Source organism: Vulpes lagopus, chromosome 21 (assembly GCF_018345385.1).
Source record: "Vulpes lagopus strain Blue_001 chromosome 21, ASM1834538v1, whole genome shotgun sequence".
NCBI lineage: Eukaryota > Metazoa > Chordata > Mammalia > Carnivora > Canidae > Vulpes > Vulpes lagopus.
Genome location: NC_054844.1, coordinates 41,054,775 through 41,072,271, shown reverse-complemented (window position 1 = coordinate 41,072,271; position 17,497 = coordinate 41,054,775). Strand labels below are relative to the sequence as shown.

Genomic DNA, 17,497 nt, shown 5'->3' with positions numbered 1-17,497 from the left:
AAAAAAAAAAAAAAGACCACATAAGAGGTAAGGGACTGCTTTGGGGGTATCCTAGCCCAAGAGTAAGAAGAGACTCCAGGAGCCCAGAGAGACAAGGTCATCTCAGGGACTCACCCTTGGGCCTCTCTCCTCACCTCCAAGGATCCTCACCTGATTGTCTTCTACGAAGAGAAGGTGGGAAAGGTCAGAATTAAAAGCTCTGATGCCAGTGGCTTACATTGCTCTTGCAGACTCTGAGCTTAAGGAAGAAAAGGACAGGAGAGGAAAGACAGTGACTAAAGGATTCCCTGTCCTTGAGGGGCTTTGAGCCTCCCTCAATCCTTTCTCTCGGGTTTCCCAGCTACCACACTAGGGGCTTCCTCAGGGCGGTGACTAGTTTGCAAGCCCGAAAGGGAAAGGGAGGCAGGACCTGGGGCAGCTGTAACTTCTGCTGAGCTTTGTGGTCTCAGATCCTGTAACTGAGAGTAAGTGAGGGGTGTGATTTGGGACAGAGATTGGAAAAACACATCGAGCAGCCCCGGACTCCATCTCACCCACAGCCATCTGTTTGACAAAGAAGAGCAGCAGCTCTGGTTTCTAGGCTGATCTGGAGTGGGGCAAATGCCCCTAACGCTGCAGCTGTCTGTGCACCTTGGCCTAGAGGGCAGACACCACTGTCTGCTCACGTGCTGACCTCCTGGCTTGGCAGACTGCTGAGTGGGTGTTTCCAGCCCTCCGGGCCACTGCCTGCAGGCAACAGCCAGGAGCACTAGGCCAGGGGGGAGTCTGTGTGCAACCGCTGAGCGAGGCTAAGTGGGTCTGAGGGCAGGACTGTGGAGAAGAGGTTTTTCTAAGTTCCAGGGACTGGCCCGGAGGAGCCCATCGTATCCCCTCAGGGCCGAGGAGTTCCCACACGGGAACATCCGTGAAGATGGTAGCTGATGGTGTCCCTGAGTGAAACCGCACCTGCTACAAAGCCGGCCTCCCACGGATCGCTCATCATCGCACTGGCACGGAGACAAAAGGCACCAGTGCCAAGTGCCAGCTGGGAACACTGATTATGGGTGATGGAAGAGAAAGAATGCTTCTGTCCCCGGTGCACGTGGTGGGAACCCCAGAGAATGGAGGTTTATGCATAAAATAACCCCCTTGTGTTTGCCTAAATTCTCCCATCTCCCGTTTGGCCCTCAAAATCATTGTCAGTAGTATGGAGACAAAGAATTTGTGCATTTATATAGGAATAGAGTGTGCAGATTCAGAACGGGCTCGTCACAGGAAGTTATCTCTACCACTAGAGCTCTTTTCCCAAGAGCGAACTGTAGATTATTTGCTTGAAATTAATAATGGTTCATCAGCCATTCATTACACATGTAATTAGCCTGGGTGAAAACAGATGCCATTTCAATGTCCTTGACATCAATTTTTTCCACTCCAAGTTATCACCCCACACGTTCTTGTTCTCCCATCCTAAGTCAGATAAACCCCCAAGTTCCAAATTGGGAACAAGCTGCAACCTTGGCGGGTCTGCCCGCATGCAGGCAGCACTTGGGCGTTCCCATTCACGAAGACAAAGGATAATTTTTTTCACAACTTGGGAATGTGGCCCCACTCATCCTACATTCTAAACCCCCTTCTTGGGTAGAACTAAGCTAGGTAGTGGTGCCAAGGAGGCAAGTAGGAGCCACCCGGCAAGAGGCAAGCATATTATGACGGCGACTGCAGAATGTCCCGCTTGTGCTAAGGGAAGCTCAATCCTGAGCAGTCTCCCCAGCCCTGCCCAGGGGCGCCAGGCTGTACTTGGAGGACAGCACAGCCCTCCCATGCTGCTCGGAAGAACTGAAATCTCACTCAGGGCCCTGAAAGTGGAACCTTAAGGGAACGGCAGGCAGAGGCACACAGAGGTCTTCAGCTAGGACCTGGCTGCATAGGGGCCCAGGAGGACCTGCCCCCAAGGTGGCTCAGGATCGGCAAGCCTACGGCGCCTGCGCACTCCACGCCACGGGGAGAAGATAAGACGCAGTGGCCCGGCCTTGGTAGTACCTCCCTAACTAGAGCCCGGGGCGGGACTCTCAGATCCACGGAGGAAGCCCAATGATCCCAACCAGTACCCAGCCTGCTCAGACCAGCCTGCTCAGACCAGCGGGCTGACAGAGCAAGCTCTGGAGAACCTGAGGTCCACAGCGCAGAAACCTCGTTTTCCACCGTATCCCCAGAGCCTAGTACCGCAGCTGGTGCACAGCAGGTGCTCAGTCAATATTTGTTAAATAAAATGAACAAACACCACGAGTGTGGCTAATGGTATCGGAGAAAGAGCTCGGGGAAAAGCTCTCCCTCAGTAGGTAGGGGGACCCATCCTTCAGAAGATTCTTTTATTAAAACTGGGTGACATCGATAAGGGGACAGTACAAAAAAAATTTTGGTCCATGAAAAAAACATAATAATTCAGTTAATAAAAAGTTATCTTCAACAGGGACACTATGTAGGAGTGCTGAACTTCCTTCTCCTGGTTCCAGCCCCAAGGACAGAGGTTGTCCAGTGTCTGTGGGGAGAACCTCTTAAGGGAGGGACGGGACAATGGTCAGAAGGGGAAGATGGAGAGAAAATTCTGTCCCCGGTGTGGAACAGGCAGGGTTATGGGGCTGGAGGATGCGCTCGCAGGAGCCTGAGGAGGGGGTGGGGAAGCAGGGGCTTTGTCAGTTCTGTGGGTTTAGAGCCCAGGCTGAACGGAGTCCCCCTCTGTGCCCAGCTGTCTCCCACCCTGCTATGTTGAATCTGCGAGCCTGGGGTATGCTAACTTGGGGTGATACAACCTGGAAGAAGAATCTGAGGCTCTCCTGGAAAGATGCAAAACCATCTCAGTTCCAAGGGGCCAAGATCACAAGGTCCTGCTGCTACCTGAGGGGTCTGAAGCTTTGAGGGCAGGGGCTGGGGAGTCACAATCCTGTGAGGCAGGGAGAGGGAAGAGTCACAAACCCAACTCAGAGCTATTCGCCAGCCCTAGGCGCTTTCACTCCTCAGTGCCCTAGAAGTCACCAGTGGGTGTCAACTGGGCAAACAAGGGATAGGAAGACAGGGATGGCCCAGGGCTTTTACCCGTTTGATTTCAGGCCTGTTTCTCCATGAAGGGGTGGGGGTGGGGAGGCAGGGTGGAGTGAATGAATGAGTCACACCTCCAAGCAACAGCAGGAAGGAATAGCCTCTGCTGGCAATGACAATACCCCAGGTTAGATCCCTGGGGCTCTGACAGGGAAAGGCAAGATTCCCCCACCCAAATGCCCTGCGTTAGGACAGATAGATAGCAGAGGAGCCTAAAAAGAGCAGCTACAGGGAGTGTGCTGGGAGGGAGCAACAGTTAAAGAACAAACTCCAATACTGATGTGGACCCCCTACGAGGGAGTAAGAGAAGCACTGAGACAGCAGGCCAATCCAGAGGGCTGCGGACTGACCTGGGGCTCAGTGGGACCCAAGAACCGGGGTTCCTTTAGTGCTAGAGGGCAAGAAGTAAAGGGAGAGTGTGCTCCAAACCTGTGGAGGGAAGGAAGGAAATTGGATTCTGTTATCCAGAGAGCCAAGATCAACTAGCTTATAGAGTGCCCCCAGGCCTGAGTCTCAGAGAAGGGGCTAAAGCTCCCAACTCCTGGGTCTCTGAAGGGCAGGATCAGTGTAGCCGGTCCCCTTGAAGACCACCTGGCCTTAGGCCCAATCCATTCAATGCACTGATTACCACTACAGGTTCTCTCTCTAACGCTACCTAGAGGTCCTATGTAGACCAGGGGAGGGTAGAGGCACATGGGAACTTTGTGGGGCAAAGGGAAGCTGGGGGACAGGAAGGGATGGGGTGGGAGAAGAGGGTGACAGGTGTCTTATGAGACAGAAATGTGAGACCCTCTTCTTTCTGATGTTGTCCTTGAACCAACAGCATCCCCTGGAAGGCCCCAAGCAAGGCCAAGGCAGGTGCTATGAGGCAGGTAGCACAGGGCCCAAATAAGAATCGATGGAGCCAGCTCAGCACTGTGGGAGAGGCCCTATGTATTTCGGATTCCCAGGGCTTGCTCTAATTCTTGTCGTCTCTGCTGCACCTAGAGAGAAAACAGTGGAGGGAGCAGAAGATGAGACAAGCCAGAAGCTGGCACCTCATACTACTGACATCCATCAGGGGTTCAGACCCCTGCCTTTTTGTCTATTTCCCACACCCAGGCACCTACCTTGGAGTAGAAGTATCGGCACACGGCCTCCTGAGCCCAAGGCTGGAAGTAAAACTCCGCTCGGCGTTCTTCCTCTGGGTTACCCACCACATCGGTCATGGTCTGGGGGACAGGGAAGTGGGGAGAAAAAGGAGAAGGACTTGTTTCTCTCCTTCATACCTGTTATGGATGAATTGTATCCCCCCAAAAGACGACAAAATCCTAACCCCCCAGTACCTGTGAATGTGACCTTATTTGGAAATAGGGTCTCTGCAGATGATCAAGTTAAGATGAGGTCATTAGGGTGGGCCTAATCCAACATGACTGGTGTCCTTATAAAAAGGGGGAACTTGGACACAGAGACAGACATGCACAGAGGGAAGATGATGTGAAGACACCTGGAGAACACCATCTGTAAACCAAGGAATGCCTGAGGCTATCGCAAGCTGGGAGAGGGGCCTGGAAACACATTCTCCCTCCCAACACCCTGACTTCAGACTTCCAGCCTCCAGATAAAAATAAATTTCTCTTGTTTAAGGCACTCAGTTCGTGGTACTTTACTACGGCAGCCCTCGCAAACTACTAACACAACGACCAAAGTCACCCCCTGCTATTAACGAGTCATTGCTCTCTTCTGGGATCCTTTCTGGCACCCCTTGTCCTGTGTTCCTCTGCTCAGCCTCCATAATTACAGTCACCACAGGACAGGAGAAAACTAAGGGCACGTTTCACTCTTTCGGTACTCACTCCCACCTCCTTGCCTGAGCTTATGGTGCTCTCCTCTCTGAGGAATACCGCAAATCCGAAATTTGCCATGGAGCGTTCCCCGGCTATTCCAGCCTCACCCATCTCCGTCTTTGAATTATGTCTTTGGTAGTGGTGAGTTCCGATAATGTCTTACACGCTTTACAACTTTTTAAATGTATCAGTCGGTTCCCTTCCCTCTAAAAGAAAATAACCTGGTCTGAAACAATCCTTTATTTTTTGCTAGTAACCTCCTTGCTATCAAAACCTTCCATTCGTGCAAGTCCTCAGAATGCCTATTTACTAGAAGGGATGCTGCCCAATTCATGAATCATTGAATAAAACCAATTATATAATTAATAAATACATAAATAAATAAATAAAAATAAATAAATAAATAAATACATACATACATACATACATACATACATACATACTATGAGCCTAGTTTCTCCAAAGAGAACGCAAGCTGCTTTGAAAGCAGAGATCCAGTTTTCCACTCTGCATCCCCTCCGATACGGTACACACCAGTGACACCTCAGAGTACGTACTAGATGAACACTCGATGGTTCCACCTCCATTTCCCTACTTGGTTGTAAAACGGACCCGAGAACATGCTAAAGAAAATCTGGTCCTTCACCTCCCCTCTGGCTCTTCTACCAGATGCTACAGAAATAAAGCAGATGTGTGCCTCACTGACCTAAGTCCCTTTGCACCTTTCTTGGGTTCTTTACCTTGAGGTCCCGGCACTGGGACTGAAGCCAATCATTAATGAAACCCTGAGGGTCTCGGGCAAAGCTCAGCATGAACTCCCGCTGGGTCTTCAGCTGATTGATAGTTTCTATTGTCTCATGGATCTGAAAGGAAATGAAGGAAGCTTAATAACATTTCAAACTGGAAATGCGACATTAAATGGCAGACGGGGGCAGCCCGGGTGGCTCAGCGGTTTAGCGCCACCTTTAGTTCAGGGTGTGATCCTGGAGTCCTGGGATCGAGTCCCACGTTGGGCTCCCTGCACAGAGCCTGCTTCTCCCTCTGCCTATGTCTCTGCCCCTCTCTCTCTCTGTGTCTCTCATGAATAAATAAAATCTTTAAAAATAAAATAAATGGCAGATGGTGTCTGCATTTCCATGTGCCGGCCACTCCCAACCTAGGCCCAGAGTGTTGCGCAAAGCCTCAACTGCTCCAGCGCACGGCATTCTTTCTTTTTTTTTTTTTTAATTTTTATTTATTTATTTATGATAGTCACACACACACACAGAGAGAGAGAGAGAGGTAGAGACACAGGCAGAGGGAGAAGCAGGCTCCATGCACCGGGAGCCCGACGTGGGATTCGATCCCGGGTCTCCAGGATCGCGCCCTGGGCCAAAGGCAGGCGCTAAACCTCTGCGCCACCCCGGGATCCCCGGCGCACGGCATTCTTTCAGCAGCTGTGTGCACTGTCACACGCCCCACGGGAGGGAAGTTTTCTTTCTGATCCCTACAATGTCCACTACAGGTGAAGCCACATGGTGAATACTTAATCCACAGCATAAAAAAAAAAAAAAAATCCACAGCATAAATAAGTGCAAAAACATTCTGAGGTAGGAGAGGTGGTACAGGCAGCTGTCTCAAAAGCCATGGTCCAGGGAGGTTTGTCCCTGCCCTTCTCTCATCATCCACACTCTTCCTGGCAACTTCCTTCACTGGCACATCTTCCATTACCACTGATGGGTTCACGAGTCCTCAGTCTGCAGACCAGAGTCCACTTTCTAAACTCCAACCACTCTAGCTGCTTGATAATCCAAGGCACATGAAACTCTGAAACAAAATTCACTACCTTTCTCCCAATATTCACTTCTGTTCTCCAGCTGCCAATCTGAATGAACACTACTATGCATCCAAATTAAAACCCTGGGAGTCATGATGCCTTCTCCTCCCTCAAGCCACACTCCACTGACCCCATCTGAAGAGTATTCAAATCTCTGTAGGTCTAAATATTGACACCTCTGAGATCTGTCCACTTCTTTTCATCCTTATTGTCAGTACCCCAAGTTCAGGCCCTCCAAACCATGTCACAGGCGTTACTGCACTGGACTCCTGAGTGGCCTTCCTGTCTCCAGACCTGCCTCTCTTACAACTTGCTCTCTGCCTTCCTGCCAGCGGTCATTCTAAATGCAAAGAACATCGCTGCCTCCAGTCTTTGGGACAAAGTATAAATAAACCAGTTTCCCTTCTAAAGCTTCTTTAGAATTAGACTCCTGCTTCCCTATCCAGTTTCCTTCCCCCCAAACTTCCCATTCCTAGCACCCTAAGATATATCTAGCACACTAGACAGCTTGCATTTCTTGAACATGCCAGGCTCACTCTCTCATTTTGGGACCTTTACCTACCCTGTTCCCTCTTTCTGAATGTCCTCTGCCTCCCACACCCCTAGGCACTATCCTCTCTCCCCCTTCATTAACTCTCACTTTGTCCTTCAAGATTTAGTTGGGGTATCAACTGATCCAGGAAAGCGTCCCTGTGCTCCTTTGTGTTCCTCAGAATGCTTTCTAGCTTTACCTTCATGGACAATGTCTATCGAGGAAAATAACAGTAGCAGCAGCAGTTACCATTTGTTTTCACTTGCCAAACACTGTGTTGTCTTTATGTACGTTGTCTCATTTAATCCTCATAACAATCTTATTAAAAAAATGATATTGTCGGGCAGCCTGGGTGGCTCAGCGGTTTAGCACCGCCTTCAGCCCAGGGCCTGATCCTAGAGACCCGGGATCAAGTCCCATGTCAGGCTCCCTGCATGGAGCCTGCTTCTCCCTCTGCCTCTGCCTGTGCCTGTGCCTCTCTCTCTCCCTCTCTGTGTCTCTCATGAATAAATAAAATCTTAAAAAAAAAAAATGATAGTGTCTATTTCATAGTTCAGAAACAGGCTCAAAGCTATTAAAAGCTATAGCATAATCATAACATCCAGCTCCAACTGGCACCAAGCACAGTGCCTGGCATAGATTAGGTGTTAATACATTCTGAATGAGTGCTAAGAATCAAAAGACAGCCTAGGAGCTGTGGCAGAGGGCTGGTGGCACCCAAGGTATCCAGGACTGGGGCCCCCTACCTTGTTGTCTAGAGTAGCAATCTCCTGCTGGCTGGCGGTAGATAGCAGGAAAGAATTCATCTGAGTCTTCAAAGTATCATCCACTTCCACATCGATGTCATAACAAGCAGTCTTTTTCTGATCATTTGGGTCAACACTGGGGAGGAAACCAAAGGGGACTAGTAAAGGGCTTGTCCCTTAAGACCAATTTACACAAGGTCCAGAAGAAGGCCTGAGAATGAGGGTAAAGGGTTGAGAGCAAAAACACATAAGAGAACTTTTGCACGTAACTGAAATTTCCCATACCTTCCTTGTGATGGTAGCTACATGGTGTCATGTTTGACAGTCTCAAACTATACTTTAAGAGTGTATGACCTATTGTATATAAACCCCAATAAAGCTGTTGTTTTTTTTAAAAAAATCAATGGTAAAAATTCAAATGGTACAAAAGATATTCAGTGAAAAGGAAGTTTCGGGATCCCTGGGTGGCACAGCGGTTTGGCGCCTGCCTTTGACCCAGGGCGCGATCCTGGAGACCCGGGATCGAATCCCACATCGGGCTCCCGGTGCATGGAGCCTGCTTCTCCCTCTGCCTGTGTCTCTGCCTCTCTCTCTCTCTGTGTGACTATCATAAATAAATAAAAACTTTAAAAAAAAAAAGGGAAGTTTCTCCCACCCCAAAAGCAACTACTACTGTAGTATCTTATATATCTTTCTCCCTATTAAACAAAATTGGCCCTGAAAATAAATTCAAATAAAACACACACCACACAAAAGAGAGTAAAAAAGTGGCTTAACTTTAGCACAAGAATACAAGAGAGATCAGCTTCTAATGATCCAACATTTAAATTGTAGGAGTTACTACTGGCTGAGTGACAGTTCAGGATATAAAGAAGGGAAAGCCTTTATCAGAATTAACATGGAGTAAGGGAAAGGCGGCAAAGAGACTACAGCCAAGCCACCTGCTGCTCTGAGGAGGAGGAAAGGCATTCCCTCACTCCATATCTCGTGGGATGGAGTGTCCCAACTAAATCTGGAAGGACATCTTCTGAACAAAAAAGTGGGAAAGGTAATGGAATTGTTGAGTCTCAGGTTAGAATGTTTTACCAACCACAGAGGAGATGGTAGCCCATCCACAATGAGCTGGTAAATGTCTAGCAACCGATTCTCCAAAAGAGGAGGGAAAAAAAGCCAATTTGCAGCATTTGTGGATTTCTGTGGTTTAGATATTTCCAACATGGTTGATTACAAGCTGCCAAAGTTGTTTTACTGATCAAGGAGCTGGGATGAAATGTGCAGTAACACATCCTGACACAAGTATCCCCTGCTTCTTTCTTTATTTTCCCCCCCGCTTCTTTAAAGTTCACATTATGCTGCTTTGCTTTTCCGAAAGACTTACATTAGTTTTTCCAAGGATTTTCAGGTTTATGAGAACCGGCAAGAAGCAACACTATCATTCAGGATTTGTGCTGTAGCAGTATCACAGAGGCAGTGCACACCCCAAACAGCAAGTGGTGCCCCCAAGCTCCCTCCCTGGGAGATCTACAGTCAGCATCTCAGCAGCAAGCCACCACAGCTTTGATTTGTGTCTGTGAGCATGTGGACTTTATTTCTGTCTATCTTGTGCAAAAGAGGTCATTTTGGGCGTCTGAGACATTAACAAATTTTTCCATTTAAATTAATGGTAATCACTTTGCCTTTTTTTTTTTTTTAAGTTTTTATTTATTTATTTGAGAGAGCATGCGCGAGAGAGCACAGAGGGAGAGGGAGAAACTGACTCCTCGCTGAGCAGAGTGTGATGTGGGGCTCGACCCCAGGACCCTGAGATCATGACCTAAGCCTAAGGCAGACACTTAACTGAGGAAACTCAGGCATTCCTGTTTTCTTGCTTTATGCCATTTCAGCTTAGAAAAGCTTTCATAGGAACGCTCTACTTTTGGATAGCAGGGGAAATGGGCTAATATTTCCACTATACAAACACAACAGACATAAGAAACCTCAAAACCTGGGACGCCTGGCTGGCTCAGTGGTTGAGCGTCTGTCTTTGGCTCAGGGCGTGATCACGGAGTCCCGGGATTGAGTTCCACATCAGGCTCCCTGCATGGAGCCTGCTTCTCTCTCTGCCTGTGTCTCTGCCTCTCTCTGTGTGTCTCTCATGAATAAATAAAATCTTAAAAAAAAAGAAAAAGAAAAAAAGAAACCTCAAAAATATAAATACCAGTAAGATCCAATAAGATAATCAAGAAGTAATGAGTTTTTTGGGTATAGGTTACCCTCTTTTTAACTAAACTATAGATTTGAATAATTTAAATAATCGCTATTTGACAGCCTGCTTCCTGGAAATTTGACAACTGGATTGTCAAAGTTGGTACCAGCCCACTCCATCACACTGCTGCCTCTCCTATACATGCTCACCTGATGACATGATTAATGATGATGGGCTCTGGTGGCATAAGCAAGGCATGGAGCCGCTGAGGGATCTCTGAAAACTTCATACGTTGAGACTCAAAGATCTGTGTGAAAAAGGAAAGGTAGCTAAGAAGTTGGCATTATGAGCACAATTAGAGCTCCACTGGACTCTGGCAAAAGAATGAGCCCTTTTCTTACCTGCTGGAGGTACTTGTCACAGATGACAAACTCCCGCTCGTGAGGGTCCTGGAGCTTATGTGTCTTAATATATTGCCACAGTGCTTGGATGATCACTGGACGGGTCTGGGTGTGGATGCCCAGGAGCCGAGCCAGACGAGGGTCTAATTTAAACTGGGGAGGCTGCAGAGAACCAAAGAGTAGAGGGATGAAGCTAGGGAGCTAGGTCTATATGTATTTTGGGGTGCTTTAGCGTGGCCATGCATTCAAGCCATTCAACAAGCATTAATGTAGTGTTTTCTCTAGGGCCAGAAAACACTAGAAGAAACTCAGAGATGATTAAGACCCTTTCCTTCTTTTTGGGGAGTTTATCATATGGTGACAAACTACCCACAACTAGACATAAACCTTTAAATTATCAGGCAGGCTGCTGATGGGAGATGGCTGTGAAAGCAGCAGGGTCCCCAGACATCACCACAGAATACCTGGTAGTCTAGCATCAGGAGGACAGTACACCGTACATTCACATCTCCTGGCCGTTTCACCTGGAAGCCATCCGTCTCCTGGGTAGTGGCGGTCCTGTGCCACTACAGAGAGGAAGATGTCAGGGGGTGCTCTCCCAGAGGAAGAGCTGGGGTGGGAGGGAAGAGCGTCTGTAATGACTGAATATTCAACTTTGATTACTGAGGCTATTGGAAAAGAGCAATAGCATGAGACATTTCTAAACATCACATAAAGCTCTGGGATTACTGTCTGTACATAAACAGATTTAACCTTTGATTCTGTTTAGAATCACATTTAAATTAGCCTAAATGGATAACACATATGTGCACAGTAAAATAATGTGGCTATTGTTTCTTGAATACTTACTATGTTCAAGAGGATTCTAAGACATTTTGCTGGGATCATCTTATCTAATTCCCACAACATCCACATTAAGACACAATTAAACCTATTTTATAGGTGAGCAAGCTAATGCTTAGAAGAGTGGAGTAACTTGCCAAAGGTCAAACAACTACTAAGTGGTGGCACTAAGTGGTGGCGCTGTGACTTGTGAGCTCTGGTGTGTCTGATTCTAAGCCCCAGTTCTTAGCCACTATACTCTACTGCTATAAAATCAAATTAAATATATTTATAAATTTCTATTGATTCTATGACTTACTTCCCTTATTAGATGGTAAAGACCTTCCCATGTCTCTTAGTAGTTGAGGTTAAGGGATTGCGGCTACACTGGCAAAGAAAGGAGCAGGTTAAGTTCACTCAGAGAGCTGGACTGTCTCATTCTGTTTTGACTGTACCCCAAAGAACACTGTGTAACCAGGCTTTACAACAAAGGATTTCTGATGATGTGGGATGTGAATCTACACAGAACAGGAACCAAAAGGAAGTCCCAGATCTATCTATAGAGGTAACTTTGTAAGGACCAGAAAGAAACCTATTAGTTAACCCCACCCCCACCCCCATTACAGCACCTGCTATCAGGAAAAAGTATGAGGAGGGTGTGGGTAACTACATCTCACCATTATTAATAAGTAAGATGCAGAGATGACCTGGAATGTATAAGAGGCCTCCATCAGAATTTCCCTTAGGGCAGCAACCAGGAAAATAACATTAAAAAGGTGGGGCAAGTCAGACTGCAAGAGCTCTTGGGTTCAAACGGTAGCAGAACTAGACAGCCAGTGCCACCCGGAGGTCAACGTGCAAACTGCAACAGTAGTACTGCATCCAGGGGGAACCCTTTATACCTCCCCCTCTCCCTAAGCATTAAAGTTTGGCTCCCAAGTCCACCATCCTCCAGTCATGGAGTCAAAGCCTACAGGACGGAACTACTCACTTCTACCAGATGGTTGTCTGGCCCATACAGGTCTTTGTCCAGTTCGATCACCAAGGACTTAAAAAAGGAAGAGAATTTCCTCTTTTGTTTGGTGGCATCATATTTGGACAAGGCTGACTAGAGGAGAGAGAGGAAAGGTCACATTAGAAAAGACCAGAAGGAATTTCTAAAGATAAAGTCTCATTAAAAAGGAACCCACAGGGATCCCTGGGTGGCGCAGCGGTTTGGCGCCTGCCTTTGGCCCAGGGCGCGATCCTGGAGACCGGGGATCGAGTCCCACGTCGGGCTCCCGGTGCATGGAGCCTGCTTCTCCCTCTGCCTGTGTCTCTGCCTCTCTCTCTCTCTCTGTATGACTATCAAAAATAAATAATTAAAAAAAAAAAAAGGAACCCACAATAGCAATGGGGGGAAAAAAAAACCCTCAAAAATGTCTGCGGAATCTCTCTCAGGAGATGATAAGATAGCTGCCTGTGGGTATTAAACCAATCAAGGTAGCCACAGAACCCTGAAGAAGCAGCCAATAATACGTACAGGGTCACTGACTTACCCACCTCATTTCCCTTAGGGAAATGAAGCAAGTTAAGCCAAACTGCTGCCTGTAACAAAGCGAGTCTGAACAGAGAAAAATCTGACTCTAGAGGGGAAATGAATCACAGGCAATAAGCAGCCAGAACAAAAACAGCTTTATTTGGATGGAATGACACCACCAGCAGATGGACTGGACCTATATAGAGAAGGAAGCTCTGACACAGAGCCCCAGTTCTCCTGCAAAAATGCATCCAAATTAGCTTGCTTATGAAAAGCTAAAAATAGAGAATGTAAGGGAATGAAAGGTGAACTTCTGGGGTAGGAAGTTTTGGAGGCTGCCACCTGTCAGCTGATGTTCCCCATGAAGCAAAGAAAACTATCCCACTGCCACCGTGAGAAGTCTCCAATGAAAGTTGCGAAGGTGGAGATACTACAGTGGGAATCGAGGACCTCCAGGACTCAGAGAGAAAAGTAGGTCTTCAAGTGCTAAGTGCAAACTCACTTGATTTTAAAGAAACAAAAACCAAAAACTGAATAACCTGCAGATGCTAAGTCCAATGGCCAGCACCATCAGGAGGAAGGTAAACAACAAATCAAGTCCTGGAACAATAAGGTTCTCGATATGATACCACAGCGAGGGCCAGGCTGTGGGAGCGAGACACAAAGAACCATTGTCTTTTAGTGCAGGGAACACAGTGATCCTCTCCCTGCTGTTCTCAACAGGAGCTGTGAGCACCAGTCAGGATTCCTGCCAACAAGACAACACCGCTTGCTCCCAGCAGCTCCCACCCAGCAACCACAGTGGGCTTTGAACTCACATCCTCCAGGAGCCGTCCTTCTACCCGAAGCTCCCAGGAAGCCACCGTCCCTTCTCCATCCTCGGCATCTGACTTAGCCGGGTTGAAAGTGTTAGAAATGAAAATTCGCAGCTTCCGTTTTTGCTGAGGAAGGCAGAAACAGGATTGATGATGGGGCTTCAGTGGTTTGATACTGAAGACAAGAATCTCCCCCAAACCCGCAAATTACTCCTAACAGACTGGCTTACTATCTATCCAGTCCCTGGGGTGGGTGGACAGAGATTCCATCTAGAAGAATACTGGCCCGAGTGCAAGTACATACACTAGGATGCCAAACTGACAGGAGTCATGCAAGATGCCGGGTTCCCAAGGTGCCAGAACAGTTATGGCCACAATAGGGACAGGGCAGATTTCTGGTGCAAGAGACAGCAAGGGCCCCTCCCCCCTGGCTGTTGGATTCTAATGTAATTCTCAGTTCCTAGGTTCGTAGGCGGAAGGGAGACGTAATTTAAATGCCAAGGAGAGCTGTGCTGTGCCTTTGATTTCTCATCCTAAGCCTACTGAAGGTTCCCGAGTCCTCTCCTTTGGCTCTCTGCCTAGCACTCTCCTGCATTACCTTAATGGGACGTTTCAAGGCCTCCTGGATATCTAGCCGTTTCCTCATGATAGTCTGGTCCAGCTTCCTTTCAAAAGCCAAGAGATCCATATAGGCCTGGGATTCTGGTACCAGTTCACGAATCTTAGGAACAAAAAAAAAGGTATCACTGGGGTCTAGAGCTGACCGCTCCTATTTTCAAACTCAGCACCTCCTCAGGAAGACCCTGGACTCACCCTCTGAGGTAGAATTTTGTCAGCCATCTTCTTTTTCTTTGCACTGTGTGGAATAAATACTGTTATCAGGTTGGGATGGAACTAGCCAGAACATGAAGACAGACTGGTCAGCACCTCCATTTATAGGAAAATGAAGGGACTGCAAAGCGCCTCTCAAATCCAAGGCACTCTGCCCACGCCCACCCCCACCCCCTACCCATGCATTCTGAAGCATTCTGAAGAATGAGCACCCATCTGCTGACGCAGCATCACCACCTCTGGGTTCAGGTTCTCCCATCACCTGTGTCCTCATGGGCTGCTTCCCCCCTCCTTCCCTCCCTCCCTCCCTCCCTCGCCCCAGGGTCAGCTTACTTGTGGTTTCGATTTTGGACCGCCTGCTGCTGGACCTGCTGTATCTGCTGAGGTGCAGGTCTCTTGCGGGACTGGTCCATCCCTGACTGGGCCAGGCCAGGTCGGACTGAAGGGTTCCCCCCATAGCCAGGGGGTCCCATGGAAGGTCCCTGAGGTGTCATCCGGCTGCCTGGCAGCATGCCTGGTCTCTACGGAGAGGAGAGGACCCAGAGATGTCATGGCTTCCCCACTAACCCCACCGACAAGTGGGAGGTGCCGGAGTCCGCTGAATGAACAAGGCTGGGGGCGGCGGCGGGGGGGGGGGCGCAGCGGGGGGACGCCCCTCGCCCCTCTGTCTCTGAAACCCGGACAACTGGAGCTTCCTGTCCTCGCAAGGCTAAGCGAGAGCCCGGCGACACCCAAACGCTCCCCAGCCTCTCTGGTATCCGACTCTCGGGGTCCTCCCCGAGTCCCACTTCTGCTCGGGTGGTCCGCACCGGAGCTGCCCGGCGCTCCGCCCCCTCCAGTTCTCTCCTGCCCCCGCTCGCCCCGCTTCCTCCGCGCGGCGTCCGCACCCCGACTCCCCAGCGGGAACAATGCTCCCGGGGCCAGGCGGGGATGCTAACCGCCTCCCCTCACCCCGACTCCGGGCCCGAAGCCCTCCCGCCGGAGGCCCTCCCACTTCTCCGCCACCCCAGTCACTCCCAGGCCCCCGCTCGGCCCCGCCCCCGGCCCGCGCGCCCCTCCTCCTGCCCCGCTCACCGGATAGGCCGCTCCGGGCATCGGGGAGCGGTACAGCCCTTGACCCGGCGCCGGGCCCATCCGCACGGGAGGCCCCGGAGTCCCGCCCGGACCCAGGGCAGCGGCCGCGCCCGCCCCTCCGGAGGCTCCGGCGCCGCCGCTCGGAGCCACAGACTGGAAGCCCGCCCGGGCCGCCATCTTCCCCGGAGCCGCTGCTGCAGCTGCACAAAGAACCGGAACCGGAACTCCCCCCGCCCCCCGCGCGCCCCCCGCGCGCCCGCCCGTCCGCCCGGCCGGCCGGCCGGCGCGGGAGGCTCGGGGCAGCGAGACTGCGGGCTAGAGGGGGGGTGACCAGCGGAAAAGGCGTGCTGACCACTCCCTCCCGTCTTCGCGGTCCGGGAGCGGAGGCCATCGAGAAGAACCGCGGGATAGAGAGGCCGCGTGAGCGGGCGCCCCCAGGCCGACGGGAGGACGCCGAGGCCCCGGGCGGGGGCCCGCGCCTCAGCCCCAGCGCGCTGAGGACCGGGTCGGGATGGGGGACCTGCGCGTGCAGGCTCAGGAGATCTGACTTTCCAAAGCGCTTGGTCTTTCCGTTTCCTTCCTACTGCTGTAAGCCTGGGGAGCCGAAGAGGAGAATGCACCGTTTATCCCATTTTACAAACCGGAAAGCCGGCCTTAGGGAGTGGGTTGGCAAAGACCAACCAGCAAGTTGGCAGGAACGCCAGAGCTCAGAACCCAGGGCTCATTCTGCAGACACAATGCCTCCGTAGCTACCTCACCCCAGAATCTGAACCCAACTCTCTCCCTGACCTTAAAAACCCTAACCTGCTTCCAGATTTTAGTTTGGATTTTGACCCTGCCCCCTCCCCGAAGAATCCTTTGTGCCAGGACTTCTCTTTAGGACTTCTCTTGCCTTTGACCTCTCTCCCCCTTTCCCTGCCCAGTAGTGGAAACCATTTCCTGCTGCCCCAGGAGGACCAGGGAGGGTCTCCTTGCTTGAGCCTCCTGACTCCTCCACGATTGTTTGGCCCCAAGCTAAGCTCAGCTGGAGGCACTTCGTGGGAGACCTAAATACTCTCGAAGAGAAGAACGACACCGAAGAGATGGTTGAAACCCAGTTTATTAGACCAGAGGCATGCGTCACCCAAGCCCTGCCTGCTGTTCCCCATCCGGTGCACACCCATTGGCCTTGCTCCTGCTTCCCTTTGGAGAGGTCTGATCTCCAAGGAATTTCTAGGAACCAAGAGTTCCCGAAAATCCCATAGCTTCACTCTCCAGCACCAGGCCAATGTACAGGTGACCTGCCAAAGTCCTGTTCTGGGGTTGGAAACCAAGAGACAGCTGGGTAGAGAAGGCCTGGGAAGGGGTAGGCCTCTGGCCTAGGAGGAGTGCCTGGGGGAGGCGGCACGACGGGCCCTCTACCTCACTTGTTTCTCATTAAGATAGGAAGGAAGGGACAGAACAGCAGAGCTTTCAACTACTCTAAGCCTGTATTTTTCCCACCATTACCAAACCATACCTCACCAGAAAATACAAGTGGTGGGCTTGGGTATTAGGTGAGGAAAGGAGGCTGGGCACCCAGAAGAAAGGAAAGGTCACTGACTGAGGACCTCAACTTCTGCTAGTCTGCATGCCGCTGTTCCAGCTACAAGAGTCACCAATCCACAGTTCCCCTTGTGTCTGATACCCTTGGCTTAGTGTGCAGAGCAGATCTCCACTCCCTAGGTGGGGGGCTCTATCTGTAACTACCCCTTCTCGGGGGAAGCCACAGTCAGCCAGGCAAAGGGCACTGGGATGGTAGGACAGGGGAGGGAATGTTAAGGCTACAGGGAGGGCGTAGGGTGCCCGGGATTGGGGGGAGAGGGTGAGGCCAGAA

The 17,497-nt window shown here is 50.2% G+C and overlaps 1 protein-coding gene across 4 annotated transcripts; it reads right to left on the bottom strand.

Moving 5' to 3' along the window:
• Positions 1-2,334: 2,334 nt before the first annotated feature.
• Positions 2,335-17,388, bottom strand: SMARCD1 (SWI/SNF related, matrix associated, actin dependent regulator of chromatin, subfamily d, member 1). Of its 4 annotated transcripts, XR_005984823.1 has the most exons (15): positions 15,643-17,388; positions 14,902-15,089; positions 14,551-14,593; positions 14,336-14,458; positions 13,741-13,863; positions 12,395-12,511; positions 11,046-11,147; positions 10,582-10,743; positions 10,390-10,487; positions 7,996-8,131; positions 5,642-5,764; positions 4,185-4,286; positions 3,865-4,058; positions 3,426-3,504; positions 2,335-2,920 (listed from the first exon to the last, which is right to left on the bottom strand). XR_005984823.1 is itself a non-coding variant. In XM_041735546.1 (13 exons), exons 1-13 carry the CDS (start codon positions 15,817-15,819, stop codon positions 4,005-4,007), a joined length of 1,548 nt encoding a protein of 515 aa, XP_041591480.1. In that variant the 5' UTR covers positions 15,820-17,388; the 3' UTR covers positions 2,335-4,004. The 4 variants fall into 4 exon arrangements, 1 of the variants encoding a protein (XP_041591480.1); XR_005984821.1 differs by having other exon boundaries at positions 3,426-4,058; XR_005984822.1 differs by having other exon boundaries at positions 2,335-3,504.
• Between the last annotated feature and the right edge of the window lie 109 nt (positions 17,389-17,497).

Coding starts and splice junctions, on each gene's coding strand:
- SMARCD1 (XM_041735546.1), bottom strand. CDS start 15,819: ATGGCGGCCCGGGCGGGCTTCCAGTCTGTGGCTCCGAGCGGCGGCGCC. Junction 14,594..14,901: donor GTCCAAAATCGAAACCACAA/GTAAGCTGACCC, acceptor TATTCCACACAG/TGCAAAGAAAAAGAAGATGG. Junction 4,287..5,641: donor CCCAGTGCCGGGACCTCAAG/GTAAAGAACCCA, acceptor CCTGTCCCCCAG/ACCATGACCGATGTGGTGGG.